At 41.1% G+C, this 18,727-nt stretch overlaps 1 protein-coding gene across 23 annotated transcripts in view; it reads right to left on the bottom strand.

Annotated features, from left to right (window-relative positions):
- The window catches only part of LOC144504391 (CAP-Gly domain-containing linker protein 4), a 226,452-nt gene that overhangs the window by 142,928 nt on the left and 64,797 nt on the right, over nt 1-18,727 (bottom strand). For 15 of the 23 annotated variants that reach the window (XM_078229631.1, XM_078229633.1, XM_078229629.1 and 12 more), the window contains exon 7: nt 12,690-12,926. In XM_078229631.1, coding sequence (XP_078085757.1) covers nt 12,690-12,926 — 237 coding nt within the window. Of the gene's footprint in view, nt 1-12,177; nt 12,238-12,689; nt 12,927-18,727 lie in introns of all 23 variants that reach the window. The other 8 variants (XM_078229627.1, XM_078229621.1, XM_078229620.1 and 5 more) reach the window with 1 other exon arrangement.

Consider the following 18,727-nt stretch of genomic DNA (forward strand, 5'->3'; position numbering starts at 1 on the left):
GGGGAACCCCACTGCCTAGTCAGAAGGACCTTATACTCGAGTCATAAAAATATTCATTCAGCACTATTATTTGCCTCTTATTCCTTGGCCGATTAGCTACTTGTAGTTACCAGCATCCCTTTAAGCCTTTGCTTCTATTTTTTAATAAGTCTGTTGTGTGGTATTCTATCAATTGACTTTTGAAAGTCCCATCCCTTCATTAACCCCCTTTGTTATTTTAACAAATCTGTGCTGGCTGTCTCTTGAGTTTCTCCAGGTAAGAATTTATTTTGTCCTTGACAATGGTCACTAATAGTTGTCCTACCACTGATGTACGCTGACTGGCCATTTTTGGAAAAGGGACAACATTTTCAATTGTCCAATTCACATTTGAAAAATGATATTTAAATTCAATAATTTATCCAATAAATTTATCAGTGTTGAACTTTTAAAAAAAACTTAATTAAGATACTATATTTATGTTAAAAGTATTTCTTCTCCATTGAGTAGGCAAACTTTAAAAAATGAATTATCTTCAAAGTAAATTGACGCAAGTGATTTTTATAAAGATGGTTGTATTGTTCAAATAAAATTTAAAAAGCAAATCATGCTTAATATTCTGTGCAAGAAGACATACTCCAGTGACCTTTCTATGCATAATTGCAAGTTGAACTGAGTGTGACTTCAAATGGAGTCTGGATGTTTGGTGAGAAAAGGAAGTTTGGTGAGGAGAGAAGGGAGGTACTCCTTTGCTTTTTCTAACTTTTTCAACCAGCATGAATTGGCTTCTGCTCTACTACAGGGAGGAAGTGAGCTGTTGGTGATTATCTGATGAATATCCAGTATGTCTGTTTCCAAAGGTTTAAAATAGTACTGGAGTTTGTGATAAGATTAATAAATATCTAAACAAAAATTGAACAAAATAATTAAGTAAAAAATCAAAGCTCCTAAGCATGGCAGGCCAGGTGATGGATCAAGGCTGTAGCATGTGGGAGATCAATAATACCAGTGTTATCCAAAGCAAACATGTCTGTGGCTTGAGGAGCTTCAGCTCAGAGTTATTGAGCTGGAGGCTGAGCTGCGGACACTGTGACAAATCAGGGAAGGCAAGAGTTACCTGGATGCTTTTTCAGGAGGCGGTTGTGACACCCCTGGGGATACGATTTTCTGGTTTGGAAAGTTGTCAGGGACAGGAGGATGTGACAGCAGCTGAAGCAGGTAAGGGGATCCAGAGGCAGGGAGTGCAGGAGTGTCAGCCTCTGCACTTGTCCAATGGGTCCGAGGTTCTTTCAGCTTGTTTGGATAAGAGCGGTGGTGAAGGGTAGATAAGCTGACTAACCATGGCACTGTAGTACAGAATGCCATTCAAGGGGGAGGAGCACATAAGACTGTAGTGGTAATAAGGGACTGTATAGTGAGGGGGATTGACACTGTCCTATGTAGCAAGAAGCAAGAAACCAGACAGCTCTCTTCCCTGCCTGGTGCCAGGGTTTGGGTCATCTGCTCCAGGCTGGAGAGGAAATGGAGTGGGAGGGGGAGGATCCTGATGTTGTGGTCCAATGACAGAAGCAGGATGAAGGAGGAGGTTCTGTGTGGTCAGTACGAGGCACCAAAGTAAGAAGCAGAGTCTGAAAGGTAAAACTTCTGGACTATTATGTGAGCCACATGCAAATTGACATAGGACAAGTAAGATTAGAGAAACAAAGGCTGGTGTGGCAGAAGTGGATTCTGGTTCGTGGCACACTGGCACCAGCACAGGGGAAAATGAGGTTTGTACCGCTGGGACAGTCTACGCCTGAATGGTCCTGGGCTCATGTTCTAGTGAGTCATGTAACTGGGGAAGTAGAGAGTGAGTTTTAAACTAAATAGTGGGGCAAGAGATCAAATTTGGGAAGATGTAGAATACCAAAAAATATAGAATGGGAAATGATAATCAGACCGTGACCGGAAGGGGCAGGGCGCACAAATCTAAGAGTAAATCAGCAAACACAGCTAGATGCTACAAAAAATAATAAAAGGACAAAACTTAAGGCTCTGTATCTGAATGCACATAGCATTTGAAACAAAACAGATGAACTGGGGTGGCACAGTGATTAGCACTGCTGCCTCACAGCGCCAGGGACACAGGTTCAATTTCCGACTTGGGTCACTGCCTGGGCGGAGTCTGCATGTTCTGCCCATGTCTGCTTGTCTGGGAACATGTACTGTGGAGGAAAAGGGAAATGTTGTGCCTTTTGGGTGGCACGATAGCACAGCGGTTCGCACTGCTGCCTCACAATGCTAGGGACCTGGTTCAATTCCTGGCTTGGGTCACAGTCTGTGCGGAGTTTGCACATTCTCCCCGTGTCTGCATGGGTTTCCTCCGGGTGCTCCCGTTTCCTCCCACAGTCCAAAGATGTGCGGGTTAGGTGGATTTGCAATGCTAAATTGTCCCTTAGTGTCAGGAGGACTAGCTAGGGTAAATGCAGGGGGTTATGAGGATAGGGTCTGAGTGGGATTGTGGTCAGTGCAGACTCAATGGGCAGAATGGCTTCCTTCAGCACTGTAGGATTCTATGAATCTATGATAGTGCAAATAGAAATTAATAAGTGTAATCTGATAGCTATCACAGAGACATGGCTAACGGATGACACAGATTGGAACTTGAATATTGAAAGATACGAGATATTTAGGAAGAACAGGAAGTTAAGAACAGGTGTAAGGGTGGCTCTGTTAATTAATTATTGTATTAGCACATTAAAGAGAGATGACTGAGGTTTAGGGAACCAAGGTATAGAAGCAGTTTGAGCTGGGGTGAGAAATTATAAAGGCAAGAAGTCACTTGTGGGAGTGGTGTACAGGTCACCTAATTATAACTACACAGTGGACAGAGTACAAAAGAAGAGATGTGATTGCACGAGAAAGGGTGCAGAGGAGATTCACAAGGATGTTGTCTGGGCTGGAGCATTTCAGCTATGAAGAGAGGTTGGTCAGGCTGGAGTTGGTTTCCTTAGAGCAGAGAAAGCTGGGGGGGATCTGATTGAGGTGTACAAAATTATGAGGGACATAGATAGGATGCATAGGAAGAAATATTTCCCCTTAGTCGAGGGGTCAATAAGCAGGCGGCATAGATTTAAGGTCAGAGGCAGGAGATGTAGAGGGGATTTGAGGAAAAACTTTTTCATCTAGAGGGTGGTGGGAAGTTGGAACTCACTGCCTGAAAGAGTCCTAGAGGCGGGAACCCTCACAACATTTAAGAAGCATTTAGATGAGCACTTGAAACACAATAGTGTACATGGCTACGGACCAAGTGCTTGAAAATGGGATTAGAATAGATAGCTGCTTGATGGCCAGCACAGATACAATGGGCCAAAGGGCCTCTTTCTGTGCTGTAAAGCTCTGTGACTGTGATTTTATAATGAGAGCTTGTCAGAAATGTACTGTAATAATAATTAAGCAGGGATTTTAATCTACATATAGTTTGGTAAAATCAAATGGACAAAGTTAGTGTAGATGAGGAGTTCATAGAATGTTTTCAGGATAGTTTTTAGAACAGCACATTCTGGAGCCAAGCAGAGGGTAGACTGTACTAGACCTGGTATTGTGCAATGAGATATGATTAATTGATAATCTCATAGAGAAGGCATCTCTAAGTAGCAGCGATCATAATATGATTGAATTTTGCATTCTGTCTGAAGGAGTGAAGAGTGCACCCAAGACTAATATTTTAAACTTAAATAAGGGTAATTATGAGACCATGAAAGCGGAGCTAGCTAAAGTGAACAGGCAAATATGCTTAACGGATAGATCAAAGATGTTCAGTGGCAGACATTTAAAGAGATATTTCAGATGACACAAAATAAGTCCATTCCTATGAAAAAGAAAAATTCCAAGGGGAAGGCCCATCATCTGTGGTTAACTAAACAAGTTAAAGACAGGTTAAAGAAAAAGCATATATTTAAACAAAGACAAGTTGTGGGTCAAAAGCTTGGGAAGAATATAAAGAACATCAAAGCATGCCAAAAGGATTGATCAGGAGAGAAAATCTAGGATATGATAGAGAGCTAGCCAGGAATATAAAGACATTCAGTAAGAATTTCTGTAGAAATTTGAATAAGAAAATAGTTAACAAAGTGAGCATTGGTCCTATAGAAAGTGGGTCTGGGAAACTGGTAATGAAAAGTAGGGCTATGGCGGATGAAATAAGCAGATATTTTCCACTGTCTTCATTATAGGGAACACATGTAACATTCCAGAAATAGTTGTAAATCAGAAAATGGAAGGAAGGGAGGAACTCAGGAAAATTATAATCACCAGCAAAGTGGTATTGAGCAAACTATTCAGTCTGTAGGGCTGGAAGGACTTCACCCTAAGATCTTGAAAGAAGTCACTAATGAGATAGTTGATGCATTGGCTTAATTTTCCAAAACTCCCTCAATTCGGGGAAGGTTCCATTAGATTGGAAGATAGCAAATATAACTCCATTATTCAAAAAGGGAGGGAGACAGAAAGCAGGCAACTACAGGCCAGTTAGCATGACATCTGTCATAGGGAAAATGTTAGAAACCATTATTAAAGATGTAATAGCAGGACACTTGGAAAAATTCAAGGCAACCAGGCAGAGTCAACATGGTCTTGTGGAAGGAAAATCATGTTTAACCACTTTATTGGAGTTCTTTGAAGGAGTCAAATGTGGATAAGAGGGAACAGATGAATCTACTGTACTTACATTTCCAGAAGGATGATTCCAGAACATCAAAGGTTATTGCATAAAAGAAGAGCTCTTGGTGTAGAGGGTAACATATTGGCATGGATTGAAGATTGCCTAGCTAACAGGAAATAGACGGTTGGCATAAATGGGTCTTTTTCTGGTTGGCAGGATATGACGTGTTGTATCAAAGGAATCGGTGCTGGGGCCTCAGTGTTTCACAATTTATATAAACGTCTTGGATGAAGGAACTGGTGGCTAAATCTTCTGACGACACAAACGTAGATAGGAAAGAAAATTGTGAAGAGGACATAAGGAGGCTATAAAGGGATATAAATAGGGTAAGTCAGTGGGCAAAAACTCTGGCAAATGGAGTATGATATGGGCAAATGTGAAATTGTTCATTTTGACGGGAAGAATAAAAAAGGTTATTATTTAAATGGTGAGAGATTTCAAAGCTCTGAAGTGCAAAGGAACCTGGTGTGAAAGGGATTAAAATTAGTGAATGCAGTAGAGTTCCCCTCTGAATTAAGTACAGCGCAGTTCCCTGGGAAGTCACTGTGAAGATGTTTCAGTGCAGTTCCCACATTTGCAGATGGCTAACACAAACAAGCTGACCACGGAACAAGACAGTGAGAATTTTGATAACCAGAAGGTAGTAGCCATAACATCAGGTGTGGATGTTTGGATGGTGTAGCCATGTAGGTGTACCTCGTTAATAATTAATCATTATAATTATACAAGTATATAGAGAAGGTAACTGGTTGACCATATTCATCTGACATAAATGAAGTAACCAGAACTATTAGTTGTAATTGGATATCACAGAACAAATGTATATTTGCGATTGGTATATGCAAATTACTTGTAAGATAAGCAAAGGTATAATTGCTCATGCTATGTATCACTCAGCAAGTCTATACGCCACATTGTGGAAGGCAGCCTTCTTCGCTATATAGCTTGAATAAAGGCAGATTTAAAACTCCAAAAGCTTTGTTGAGGATACAATCTGTAACCTCATGGCATGGCATATCCCCCACTCTGCCATTCTACCAAGCCAGAGGACCAACCTTGGTTCAATGCAGAGTGCAGGAGGGCATGCAAGAACAACACCAGGCATACCTAAAGATGAGGTGGGAACTCTTTGAAGCTACAAAACAGAACTACCTGCATGCCAAACAGTATGAGCAGCATCCCAACATCTTTAACCACCAGTTCATCCAAATAGACAAACATTGATGAACTATTTACCCTTAGAGTGGTCTATTGTGGAGGCCTTTTTCTGGCCTCGTGTTCATACGCTGTACTATCTCAGCAGCTGCAGCATGACTAATGGAAGACTTATGACTTTGCACGTGGAGACTGCAGATGGTCTTGCAGGAGCATCTTGACCCGCTCCTGGCTTTGAGGGTCTAACTTTGGACTGCACTACCTTGGCAGCAGTCTGCCACCTACTCCAGTCCATAGAACTGAGCTCTGTTATTATCATCAGCATCAGAGCATTCTTACGATCAGTCAGAAGCATACAGCCACAAAGGAAAGCTAGAAAATTAAAAGTAGTCACTCCATTTCTGGAAAATATTGCATTAAGCAAACTAGCAACTACATTACCAAGAACTATGAAAATACATGATCCCTCACTGGAGACCAAGATATTTTACATAGTTCAGCAAAGTAGATAATAACCCAGTGCAAACATGGGGCAAGAGTGCTGAGAATTATGTTTTTTTCTCCAAGATTCCTTCTGGGCCAAGAGGAGCACAAGTGTTCTTCTGAGCCCCAAAGGAAATCTCGGTATGCTCCTAAACTGTGTTTCCCCTCATCTTTATTCTCCCCCCTGTCCACACAACCCAATTCAATAACATGAGCACTATGGATTGGCTCCTGGGTAGCACCTTCTGCCATGTTTACCCAACAGTTTCACATCACTGGCAGTAGATTCAGACATGCGTCGAGTTTGTTGTATCCAAATGAGACCAGTTAAATTGGTCCAGGCCTCACATTAGTGAACTGGGGCAAGCCTGATGTAAAAATCAGGAATAACTTCACACACCATCAACACAAATCAACTGCATGTGGAGGAGGTTTTCATAAAGAACAGCATTATCCTATTATTATTTAACATGAAGGCAAGTACTGATTTATCTAAATTCAACCCAATTTTCTGCTTTCAAAAACTTTCGCCTCCTTCCCACTATTGTTAAGAAACATAAAGCCTGCAATTTTAAAATTTTAAGTATTGCATTATGTGCTCCATTGACACAGTACATAAATTATTAAAAGTGAGCTCAAGTTAATATATCCCTAAGTAACATCATCTTGGATATATCAGCAAACTAAAAACACCTCTGCCTTTACGGATCACTGACCCAATACATTTCATTGTAAAAAAACATAAATACTATTCACCACTATTAAGTACTAAATCTTTTATTGGAAAATCAATCAACTAAAGGGTTTTTTTAAAATTTAATACCGATTAGGAATCAGAATGGAGATAGATTCAGCCTAGCAGCTCCTAAGTGTATGAACTCGCACACATAGACTTAGGTCAGGATTTTCCAACCTGTTGCAAGACCGGAAATTTTCACCCAATGGACCTTAGGCTGGTCCTTCAAATTTTCCATCCCACCCATGACGATTCCTGTCCCAGGCAACACCAGAAAAATCCTGGCCTAATTAGTGAGAGTTTTTTTGCAAAAGTGTTATCCTCATTTCAAAAGTTACGAAGATTGTTCCAAGCAAATGCAAATACATCTAAGCTATGATTTTCTTTTTGGATGAAAGCAGTTAACTGTTGGTTATACAGTTTATATTCAAACCTGTCCCGGCAATGTTGATTTTTTTTTCTGAATGCAGACGTATCATATGTGAAATTTCCGCAATGCAAAAACCATTAGATCTTGTTATAAGCAGGTAACAATAAACATAAGAACTAACACAAAAAGCAACATTTAAGACAGATAATTAGAGTCTTTTTTATAATTTCAGAATTTTTCTTGCCTGTAGAAGTGGATCTAGGGACTAACCACTAGTATCTGAACTTGGAAGAAACCCCAACCCAATCTATCCCCTTCAGAAAATATAAAGTTGTTCACATAGTTTGTTGAAATTTGAATTTAAATTTATTGAGAGTACATTTTTTTTAAAAGCATGCTTAGGATGTGGGTACTGTTGCCATCCTTTATTGCTCTGAGCAGGTGGCGGTAAGCCTTCTTCTCGAACTGCTGCAGTTTGTGTTGTGAGAATCCTCCTACAGTGATGCTAAGTAGGTAGTTCGAGGAATTCTTATGTAGAAGATACAAATGAATCACTTGCAAGTTCATTTTAAAGGGCATTTAAGAGTCAACCATTAGTGTAGGACTGGAGTCATACGTAGGAACATAAGTGCCTGTGCCACAATTCAGTTAGATCATGGTTGATCTGTATGTCAACTTCACTTACCTGCCTTTCCTCCACATTCCTTGATACCCTTGCCAAACATGAAAGCAAGTACTGATTTGTTCATCTAAATTCAACCCAATTTTCTGCTTTAAAAAACTTTTTCCTCCTTCCCACCATTATTAAGAAATATAAAGCCTCTAGTTTTACAATTCTAAATATTGCATGATGTGCTCCATTGATACAGTACATAAATTATTAAAAGTGAGCTCAAGTTAATATGTCCCTAGAAAACATTATCTTGGGTATATCAGCAAACTACAAAACACCTTTGTCTTTATGGAACAGAAATCTATCAATCTCAGTCTTAAGTATTTCATTTGACCCAGCATGTACAGCTTTCCAGATTCCAGAACACTTTCCAGTGTTCCAGATTCCCAGAAATCTTTATAGAGTCGTAGAGTTTTAAAGCATGGAAACAGGCCCTTCGGTCCAACTTGTCCATGCCGCCCTTTTTTTTTTAAACCCCTAAGCTAATCCCAATTGCCGCATTTGGCCCATATCCCTCTATACCCATCGTACCCATGTAACTATCTAAATGCTTTTCAAAAGACAAAATTGTACCCGCCTCTACTCCTACCTCTGGCAGCTTGTTCCAGACACTCACCACCCTCTGTGTGAAAAAATTGCCCCTCTGGACATTTTTGTATCTCTCCCCTCTCACCTTAAACCTATGCCCTCTAGTTTTAGACTCCCCTACCTTTGGGAAAAAAGGTATGTGAAGAAGCACTTCTTGATTTCATTCCTAAAAGGTCAAGCTGTAATTTTAAGTTTACAACCTCTTGTTTTGGATCCCCTAGGAAACAGTCGCCTGCTTCTAAGTTGATTAAGGGATGTTATAGGGTGAACAGCTTGATTAATCATCCCTCAATGTTCTAGAATTCTGGAGGTGCTATCAACGTCAAGAAGATGATCACCAAGGGATAACCCCACTAGTCTTTGCTTTGTTGCAAATACAAATTCTACCACCATAGGGATTTTATTGGCTTGTCCTCTCAGATACGTAGGATGTCTTGTCCACTTTATCCCTTATTTCCATCTTTTTATAGGACAAGTAAATATATTTATCTGCATGAGTTGACTGAAATAAGTGCAGCTTGTTGTTGTTGTAGAAGCTGCAGCCCAATACAAAGTACCACCAGAATGGACAAAGGTAACAGCCCTGCCCGATTTTCTCAGTTAGAAATAAAAAATTAAACAGCAATATAGAGAATTATTAAGTACTGCTCCATCTAAATTTGAATATGTATTCATCAAACTTTCCCAGCTCATCATGCCATCAGAAGTGCAATGCGGTAGTAGAACAATGATTCTAAATTCATACTGCTCTCATCAATCTCCCATGACCAGAATTTATAAAACTCAACAAATCCAACGCTCTGCAGCCTATGATATCTTCCACATTAGATCCTGCACTCCCAAGAAACGTATTGGGCGGAATATTACAAGAATTATTCCAAGTGTCCAGCAAGCGTGAAAATGGGAGAGTTCCTGATCCGTTTTCTTAAGCGGGTTTTCACGCCCAATCTTATGCACCTAGTCATTGGAAAAATGGGCTAGACTGTTTCTAGTTGCTGCAGACAGTGGGCTGGGCTTAATTCACCAGCCAGCCTGTAGAGGGAGCTACTGCACATGTGTAGATCTCTGATGCTGCACAAGCGCAATTGTAACAGCAGGGGCCTAATAGAGAGAGAGAGCTGCCAGGGCCCCTGCTGCTGCAGGTAGCCTCAATCAGCTCCACCCCACCCCCGCAATCACAGGGGCCTACAACCGATCAGGAGCCCCATAATGCATAGGCACCTAGCCCCCACTACTACCCGCCACCCAGACCAATCGCGCGCCCACCTCCCCTCGATCCGATCCCGTTGTAATGTGGCCATGGGCCCCCCCCCGACCACCGATCCAATCCCTCGCAGAATGGCAGCGGGTCTCCCGCCCCCACCCCGATCGGACCAACCCTTTCATGCCCTGCCCTCTTGATGTCCCATCCCCATAGGCCCTGCCCCTTTCATGTCCCATCCCTCCATGCCCTGCCCCTTAAGGCCCCACCCTCATAGGCCTCCCTAATTAAGCAAGCTTCACCTATCATTAGTAACTGCAAGCCCTCATTCTTATGGTTTGAGCTGATTACTTATCTCCTGCTTATTTTGGACCATTTCCATAGAACATTATGCCCTGCCTCTAGACTAAATTCTCGTTCACATAATCTGCGCTGTCTTGCTACTTTTCTTCCTGATTTCAAGCACTTCCTAAAAACTCAGCCATTACAAATATAGGGCAGGATTCTCTGTTTATCTTGTTTATCCCGCCCCCACCTCCTGCGAAAATGGAAAAGTTGGTGCGAAATCAAAACTCCATTCACTGCAGTGGCTCCAGAAAATCTTCGCCGAGAGCTAGGTCGGAGACTTCCGGTGATTAAGTGTATAGGTGTGTGAAATTAAACAGACAGCCCCAAAACATAAGATAACATAGAGAAGTGAAGACGGTCATGTGACATGCCCAGAATCCTTGACAACAAGCCTGAGTTGATTGATTGCTATGGGGACAGTGAAGCCCAAAATAATACATTGGGGCAAAAGTACAAGATGTTTACGCCTATAGATAAAGAAAAGAGTGTCTGCAATGACCCTGGCTGGACGTTTTAGTCTCAAAAGGAGGTGTTAGGAACATCAGGCTTTGTAAACAGTTCTACCAGAAACTGTCTTTTTAATTTCTAGATAGAGTTGAGGTAGGGGTTTATAGGATAGCTAATTAGCATCTCTATCTGGATAGCAGGCCCATGTGATTCAAGTTTCCATGGAAATGGGCTTTGAGATTGGAAACATCAGGAGCAAACTATTGTAATGAGAGAGGGAGAAGAGAGAGAGAGAAAGAGAGAGATGTTACTTATAATTCATTTCTTACAGTAAAAGTCTTAAAACTCAAATCTGGACGTGTGATCCTTCTAATCAGTCACTGGAAATTCAAGTATCTTTCTAAAAATTATCATTGGTTCTGGCAGGATTTAAAATCCACAGGCTTAGACAAGTACACCAGAATTTGCCAGGGTTTAAATGAATAAGATTTCACAGTGACCTTTGCTGTATTCACTGAGAAGTTAATATGGCTATTCAGTGAGGAAGAAGTTAAAATGTATTTTGTATCATTTGAGAAAATTACTATGGAGATACAATGTTCAAGAGAAATTTGGACAATTTTATTACGAAGTGAAGGGGATAGATAGAGTGAACGTTCAAAGACTATTTCCTCGGGTGGATGGAGCTATTACAAGGGGGCATAACTATAGGGTTCGTGGTGGGAGATACAGGACGGATATCAGAGGTAGGTTCTTTACGCAGAGAGTGGTTGGGGTGTGGAATGGACTGCCTGCAGTGATAGTGGAGCCAGACACTTTAGAAACATTTAAGCGGTTATTGGATGGGCACATGGAGCACACCAGGATGATAGGGAGTGGGATAGCTTGATTTTGGTTTCAGATAAAGCTCGGCACAACATCGTGGGCCGAAGGGCCTGTTCTGTGCTGTACTGTTCTGTGTACTGTTCTGTGTTCTGTGTTCTGTGCTTTAGCAGGGAAAGTATTGCGAGAATTATTCGACTTTTTTGGGTCTGCAGGTTATGATACAGTTAAGTACTTAATGCCTATGAGTTAGTTTCAGAAGTTTACAGACAAATCTGGAATTAAAAATCTAATGATTATGAAATGATAGTCATAAAAACCCATTTGGTTCACTAATTCCCTTAGAGAAGGAAATCTGCTGGCCTCAACTGATCTGGCCTACATGTATCTCCAGGCCCACAGCAATATGGTTGACTCTTAAATATCCTCTGAAAAAACTACTCAGTTGTATCAAACCGCTACAAAGTCTATAAGGAATGATACTAGGCTGGCCACTGCGGGTGTGATGGACCACTGTGGGTGTATCTACATCACACAGACTGGAGCAGTTCAAGAAGGCAGCTTACCACCACCCTTCTCAAGAGTATTTAGGAATGAGCAACAAATGCTGGCCTAGCCAGTGACACCAACATCCAATGAATAAAAAAAAAGTAAAAACTATGGATATACTTACATACTTATATATTTTATAATTTTTGAAAACCTCCAAGATCAGGGAACTGGAACAATGGCTCTGGAACAATTACATAATATTGCAACAATGATAGAGTTACTGACTGGAATAAAACATTTTGCTACAGGAAGATTTGTTTTGATCACAATTTTTATTTATTATTAGAATTTGGATATTATGATATTCTCAAGTCTTGCATTTTAATTCGCATTTTAGGATACAAATTGCTTATTTTTTTAACAATATTGTCCAAAATTCATGCCTGACTTTATCTATTGACTTAATACTTTTATTCAGGTACTGATATTACAGTGATAATCAGGTTCACAGACAAACACAGACTGACAGACAAGATTAATAGGGTGGAGAATCCTTACAGATCTCACTACAATGATAAATGTTATACAAAAGCACACATATAGCAGCAAAAACTACCGTTATTCTAAAGCAGTCAGTAAACAGAATGGGTCCATGAATGCATTAATCGATCCTCATACTTATTCATTATTTACCTTTTGCCCTGCAATCATCACTCTCTCTCCCAGCTTCAGGCCCAGTGACATCAGTAGTGCCTTGCCTGAGATGTGATCATAGTTTGTCAACATGGTCTTTGATATGTCGCACGTCAGCGGTAATGCATCGAGTAGCATCTGTTTCAGTTCTTTAGCAACTGCTGCTGCCTCTGCCATCTCCAGGGGCATATCCAAGGGGTCAGGAACAATATCGGCTGGCATCTGCCCTTTATCATTCTGTTTAGAAAGAGAAAAGGATTATTGATAATTATCACTCAAAAATCACAGAGATGTCCATCTGAAATGCTGCATTTTGCTTGCAGCAGATAAAATCACATGTATAATCCACAGTTCAGTCATTTTCTTTCAATTAGGAAACTGGAAACGGTATTCCATTTGTGGATGGTGAATTAGATTCACTGTACTGATTATGAACAGTACTCCACAGTAGGAATTCATTGTTGCGGTTGTTTAAGCAGCCCCAAAAGAACACCTCATTCTCATTTGTCGAATGTGGTTGCATCTACAGAGCTGTTCTTGAGGTAGAATGAAAATTTCAAGAATACAAGTTAAAATCAGCTACACAAGCATGACTGCTCATCAAATGAAATATTCTGCCTACTTCGCTGCCAGTTTTAGCACCGCTTATAAGGCACATTTTTCACTAGGCGCCTACAAAATTCAAATGCCGTGAAAATGGTCAGCAAACATTAAAATCAGTGATAACTGGAATTGTGAGAACCGTGTCAAAGGACAGTGGTATAAAGCACATTGCAGAAATCAATGATGCCCAAGAAGAACATTTGATAAGAAACATATAATTATTGGGAAAGCAGCAATTTTCAACCCAAGGAAGGTAGCAAGGTTTCTAAATCTGTGAACAATAACCATACCTTCACAAACTAACTAACATCAGGGATGGGGTTTTTCGGCCCCGCTCACCCCAAGACCGGAAAATCCCGCCAAAGTCAACGGACCTTTGCATGGTCCGTGTCCTGTCTGCTACGAGTCCAGTGGCAGGTGGGATGGGAATATTCCGCACCAGGAGTCACAGTCATCCCAATGAGGACCAGAATATCCAGAAAAGACAACACCCTTCTTTAAAGTAGTAAAGCATATCAAGGTTCTTTGCTGAAGTGTTGTCAGACAGAATATGACACCGAGCTACTAAGGCAATAAGCTTGGTCACAATGGTAGGTTTTAAGGAGTGTCTCACAGGAAATAAAAGAGGTAGATCAGCGGAGTTATTTAACCATGGAATTCCATAGTTTAGGATGTTGATTTGTAATGTGTTACAATTATGTAATCTTGTAGAGGTGATGCGCACTAGCTGGACAACCAGCAAGACTCCCTTTTGAGAAGGCCCACCACATCTCATGTCTCTCAGACACTTAACAGGCCAGTGGATGCCCTTCTGGCAGAAGTCCAGCCTATCTAGAGCTGCCAGCTAATCAGCAGCCATAGCTCTTCTATACTCAGCAGTTTCATTGGTGGTTGCTGTGAGAATTACACTCATCTGTGGACTAGGATTGAGGAGCAACCCAGAATCACATGATGGCAGGAAGGGGTCATAGGTCAGCAGCAAGGGCAGGAGGGTTGCTCTCACTTAGATCACTCCTTCCCCAATGCCAGGTTTCTCAATCAGGCACTAAGTGCCTTTGAACAAGGAACCTATAATGCACCAGGGTTTACTTGTCATGCTCCTTGCATGGTGAGCCCCCACCCGTTGTTGGGTTAATATTAGTGGCAGTGGGATGAGGCCTTTAAATGAGCATTAACTACCCACTAAAAGGCCTCAATTGATGTTGGGTCAAGAAGGCCATCCACAGATCTTCGCACCCCAGACTTAGTTGGGGTGAATGTAGTAAGGGGCCAGGGCCCTGTCCACTATTGTCTTGCCTGATTGAATGTTTCCTGCCACCAAACTTGACTGTGTCTTTAAACTTAGGGTAAATGAGGGGAACCATGTGACCTGCGCTGAAGTCTACCTAACATCAGATCTGGATGATGATGTGGCTAAACATTAAAAGGCCTAGATTGTTTTACTGGAAAAAGGGTGTACGGTGTTCATGTTTGCAGCCAAGGGTGATGACAGCTGTGATGCTGGTGCACAGACTGCAAGTCTCCAAGTCTCAGAGAAGTAGTGAGAATGTCAGGTTGTGAACAGTTGTGCTTTAAATTGTCCATTTAGTTTGAAGACAAATGAGAGTTGGGCTCTCAAGGATAAGTACTCTCTTCCTTGATACAAAGCTCATGTGATTCACATTTCCATGGTTATGGATTTTGAGATGGGAAGGGTAACAGAAGAAGCCATAATGATTTCAGGGTAACAGGCTTTCCTAAAATTTCACAAAATATTACAGACTGGTTAACCTGCCAGAGTCTGGGAGAGAGAGAGCAGCAAGAGGTCAAAAATCTCTATGGTTCACCATGTGGAATGTTGGTGGAAGTTTTCACTTGGCTTGAAAAGACCAAATTCACGAGATGGTAAAACAAAGCTGGAAAATGTTCTTGATTGTACTGGAGAGAGGATCTCCAGCTGTGAAGGACAATTCTGGTTTTAGAAGTTAACAGGTTGAGAAAGAAAAATAACAGAAGTAAATCTCAAGAGCTAAGAATTATTTTGAACTGATTCTGGGAAAATGGGATGTCTACTTAAAGAACAGTACACCTACGAAGTGTATATTTTCAGTTGTGCTAAAAATCAGAAGGGGGTTATTCCATTCTTTGGTTTAAAGTACAAGTTGGCTACAAAGAGAATGTTTAGTCAATAGTGTTTTTAATATTTTGTTAAAGTAAACATATTCAGATGTGAAATCTTGTCATATCATCCTTTCAGCTATTAAGTGAATGTTGTAATTTCTTTTTTTTAAAGTGAACAGTCTCGCCTAAGAAGCAAAGGCAAGAGATCAATATGGGATCATCAGAAACAATAATCTAGGAGGCAGACAACTCATTAACATTGCTACAAGAGATCTACAGTAGTAGTACTAAAAAATATTTTAATTATCTTTAAGAAGTTATCAAAAATTTAATAAGGAATTCTGTCCACTGTAAGGATCAGTTAATTAGTGTCATAAAAAGTTACAAAAATTGCTTAAATATTCCACTGATGAACCCTGGAGTCAAATCTTTAAACTGGCCAGAATGTATCTGTGCCAGGAAATACAAGCATTGGTTCAGTGAACAATACCAGTGAACATCATCTATTTTAAGCATGTAATGAGGGCATCACACATAACGTATTGCTGCTCAATAAGCACCCTTTGCTCTACACCAACAAATCTTTATCTAAATTCAGTACAGTACTGAAGCCATACTAGTGTGAGGTTTTCCACTACCCTTTCCTTATGCCTTTCTGAACAGTAACCACTTGGAGTAAATCATGAGCAATACTGATCTGTGACAAGCCGGTTTGAGGTTTCCCAAATTTATTTCATATAGGAGTCTTACAGCTGGCATGGATAATGCTTACTGTCAATGTACCCTCTAATTTTATTTTGTAATGCATGGGTGATTTGTTTAAGTGCATGGGCCCTTGTTTTTTTTATGGTTGCATACACACGATGATTTAAAGGAAATGATTTGTGCATGGAAACTTCTGGGTTACTACACAGCTGTACATGTTAGAGGGAATATTACTTGCAGCCCAAGACTTTGGCCAGGATTCAAAACCCAATCTCAAAAGTAATGGAATAATATACCCATCTCTGAACAGCCTATGAAACAAATACTGGGGTGCAATTCTTTTTGGGCGTTAACACAAATGTGGCTTAGTGAAACAGGAGCCTGACTTACACCCTGCCCAAGTTTCTTTTCTACCAGAGTGCTGCTCGTGTTCCTCACCCCCACATTGCTCCACCACTGAAGATGAATTACAGCACCTCCACTAAATTATTTTTTTGTTCATTCGTGGAATGTGGGAGTCACTGGCAAGTTCAGAATTTACTGCTCAGAGTGGCTTACTAGGTTACATTGTTGGGGGCCTAGAGTCACATATGAACAAGGCTGGGTAGAAACAGCAGATCTCCTTCTCTAAAAGACATCAGCAAACCAGATAGGTTTTTAGTCTCATTGTTACCATTACTGATACTATTTTAATTCCAGGTTGTTTTAATTAACTGAATTTATATTCCCAAACTGCCATGGTGAGATTTTAACTCAAGTCCCTGGATCATTCATTCAGACCTCCAGATTACTAGTAAAGCATAGTAATGTAACCACTATGCTAGCATATCATCATACTAAGATGAACAGTAATAGTTCACCATTGTGATGCCCTAACTTTCTCTTGTCAGCAGAACAAAACTATATTCACGGATTTTTGAAAAAGACATAGTATAAGGCCAGGATTCTGCCAAAAAAATTCTAAGTGCTGAATTCATGTAAAAACAGGAGTGACTCCCGCTAGTTTTTTTAGTGGGATTTTCAAAATGTGCCTCAGGGAGATTCATGCTGAAAATCCAGGGGCGGGGCCTTTTTCTGCCCTAGAGGCTGGCAGCACAGTGCTGGGTGGGCCACTGTGCATGTGCTGATCTGTCAGAGCAGAGATTGACGCATGTGCAGAGGCCCCACACTACAAACCTCCTGATCACTGGCCAGCTCAATCGCTGGCCAGCTTCGCGACCCTGCAATGCTGCCTCTCCGATCCCCCAACCCCCGATCATTGGCCTCCCAGATGTCAACCCATGTTCCCCCGCCAGCCCCGATCTCCCCGATCCGCCCCCCCCCCACCCTGGCAGTCCTGCCAGCCTGGCAATGTCCAGGGGTAACCCCCCCGCCTTACTCCCGGCCTCCTGGGAGGGCCTCCATGGCCTCCCTTCACTCCAGCGGGGTCGGGCCACCAGCTCCCGGCTACTTCGCAGCGGGTTGGGAGAATTGCCCCACTATGTTTAAAGTAAGTATAATTAAAATTTTCCACATCTTACAGAATAAATAAAACAGTGGAAATGCAAAAACAATCATTATTTCACTGCTTTGTTCCATTGAACTTTATCATAGGCTTTTAAATATAAAAATGGAAATCATGCTAATGTTTTTACGAATATTGTGTTGTATATTTGTTCATCAAAAGAAATATCCAGCTATATCAATTTGGACTCCAACAAATTGTTATCCATGTTTTTAAACTTTAAACTTCAACAAGATGTTGTTGAAAATTAACTCAATCACTTAACTATACTATGTTTAGGACAAGTAGTTCTGCAGGTTAGAGAATAAAAGATAATTAGGCAAATAATGGAGCACACATTCTAAGGCTGTATATGCATCAATAGTTTAGCTTTTTGTAGTTCAATATCACTTGGACATGTAAATAAAATATGTACTGTCACGACAGGAAGCAGTGGCTGAGTGAAATCCAGCTACAATTTCACCAGCTAACCACAGACATATTGAACTGTTTAAAGACCTATTGATTTAAAAAATACGGGAAAACACTGATAAAAACATGGCTGAGTCACCTGATGTCTGATACTGTAAACAGACCACTTTCCTGGAAGTTTCTATATGAATTACACTGCAGACTTATTGCATTGAATTTTACACCTGGAGGGTGTGTGGGGGTGTGGTTTGGTGGTGGTGGTGGGTGAGGGGGGGAGGGGGGTTGGAATTCAAGCTCCACTTAAAATAGGGATTCTCTTGAAAGGGAGGTAGTAAAAATGCAAAGTGCTAGACTTTAATCAGCTGCAGTTCTATAAAGACAATGGGAACTGCTAACCTGACAGATACCAATCAGATGTTGAAAACGCCCTGTGGAGGACAAAATAACCCTATCTCTTTTTGACTTCTATCTTAAGATGTGTCAACAGTTTCACAGACGGTAGGCAGGATCTTTAGGACATTGGCCGGCGGCAGGATCTTCCGGTCCCTCCAACACAACACCCCACCAGCGGCAGAGGATGGATTCAATGGGAAATCCCATTAACAGTGGCAGGACCAGAAGTACACCTCCTGCCGCTGAGAAAAAGGCCACGGGGAGGAGGGGGGGCCTGAATATCCCACCCAAAAAGATCAAAAAATAGGATTACTCTGCAGCA

The sequence above is a fragment of the Mustelus asterias genome, chromosome 15 (assembly GCF_964213995.1).
Source record: "Mustelus asterias chromosome 15, sMusAst1.hap1.1, whole genome shotgun sequence".
Taxonomy (NCBI): Eukaryota; Metazoa; Chordata; class Chondrichthyes; order Carcharhiniformes; family Triakidae; genus Mustelus; species Mustelus asterias.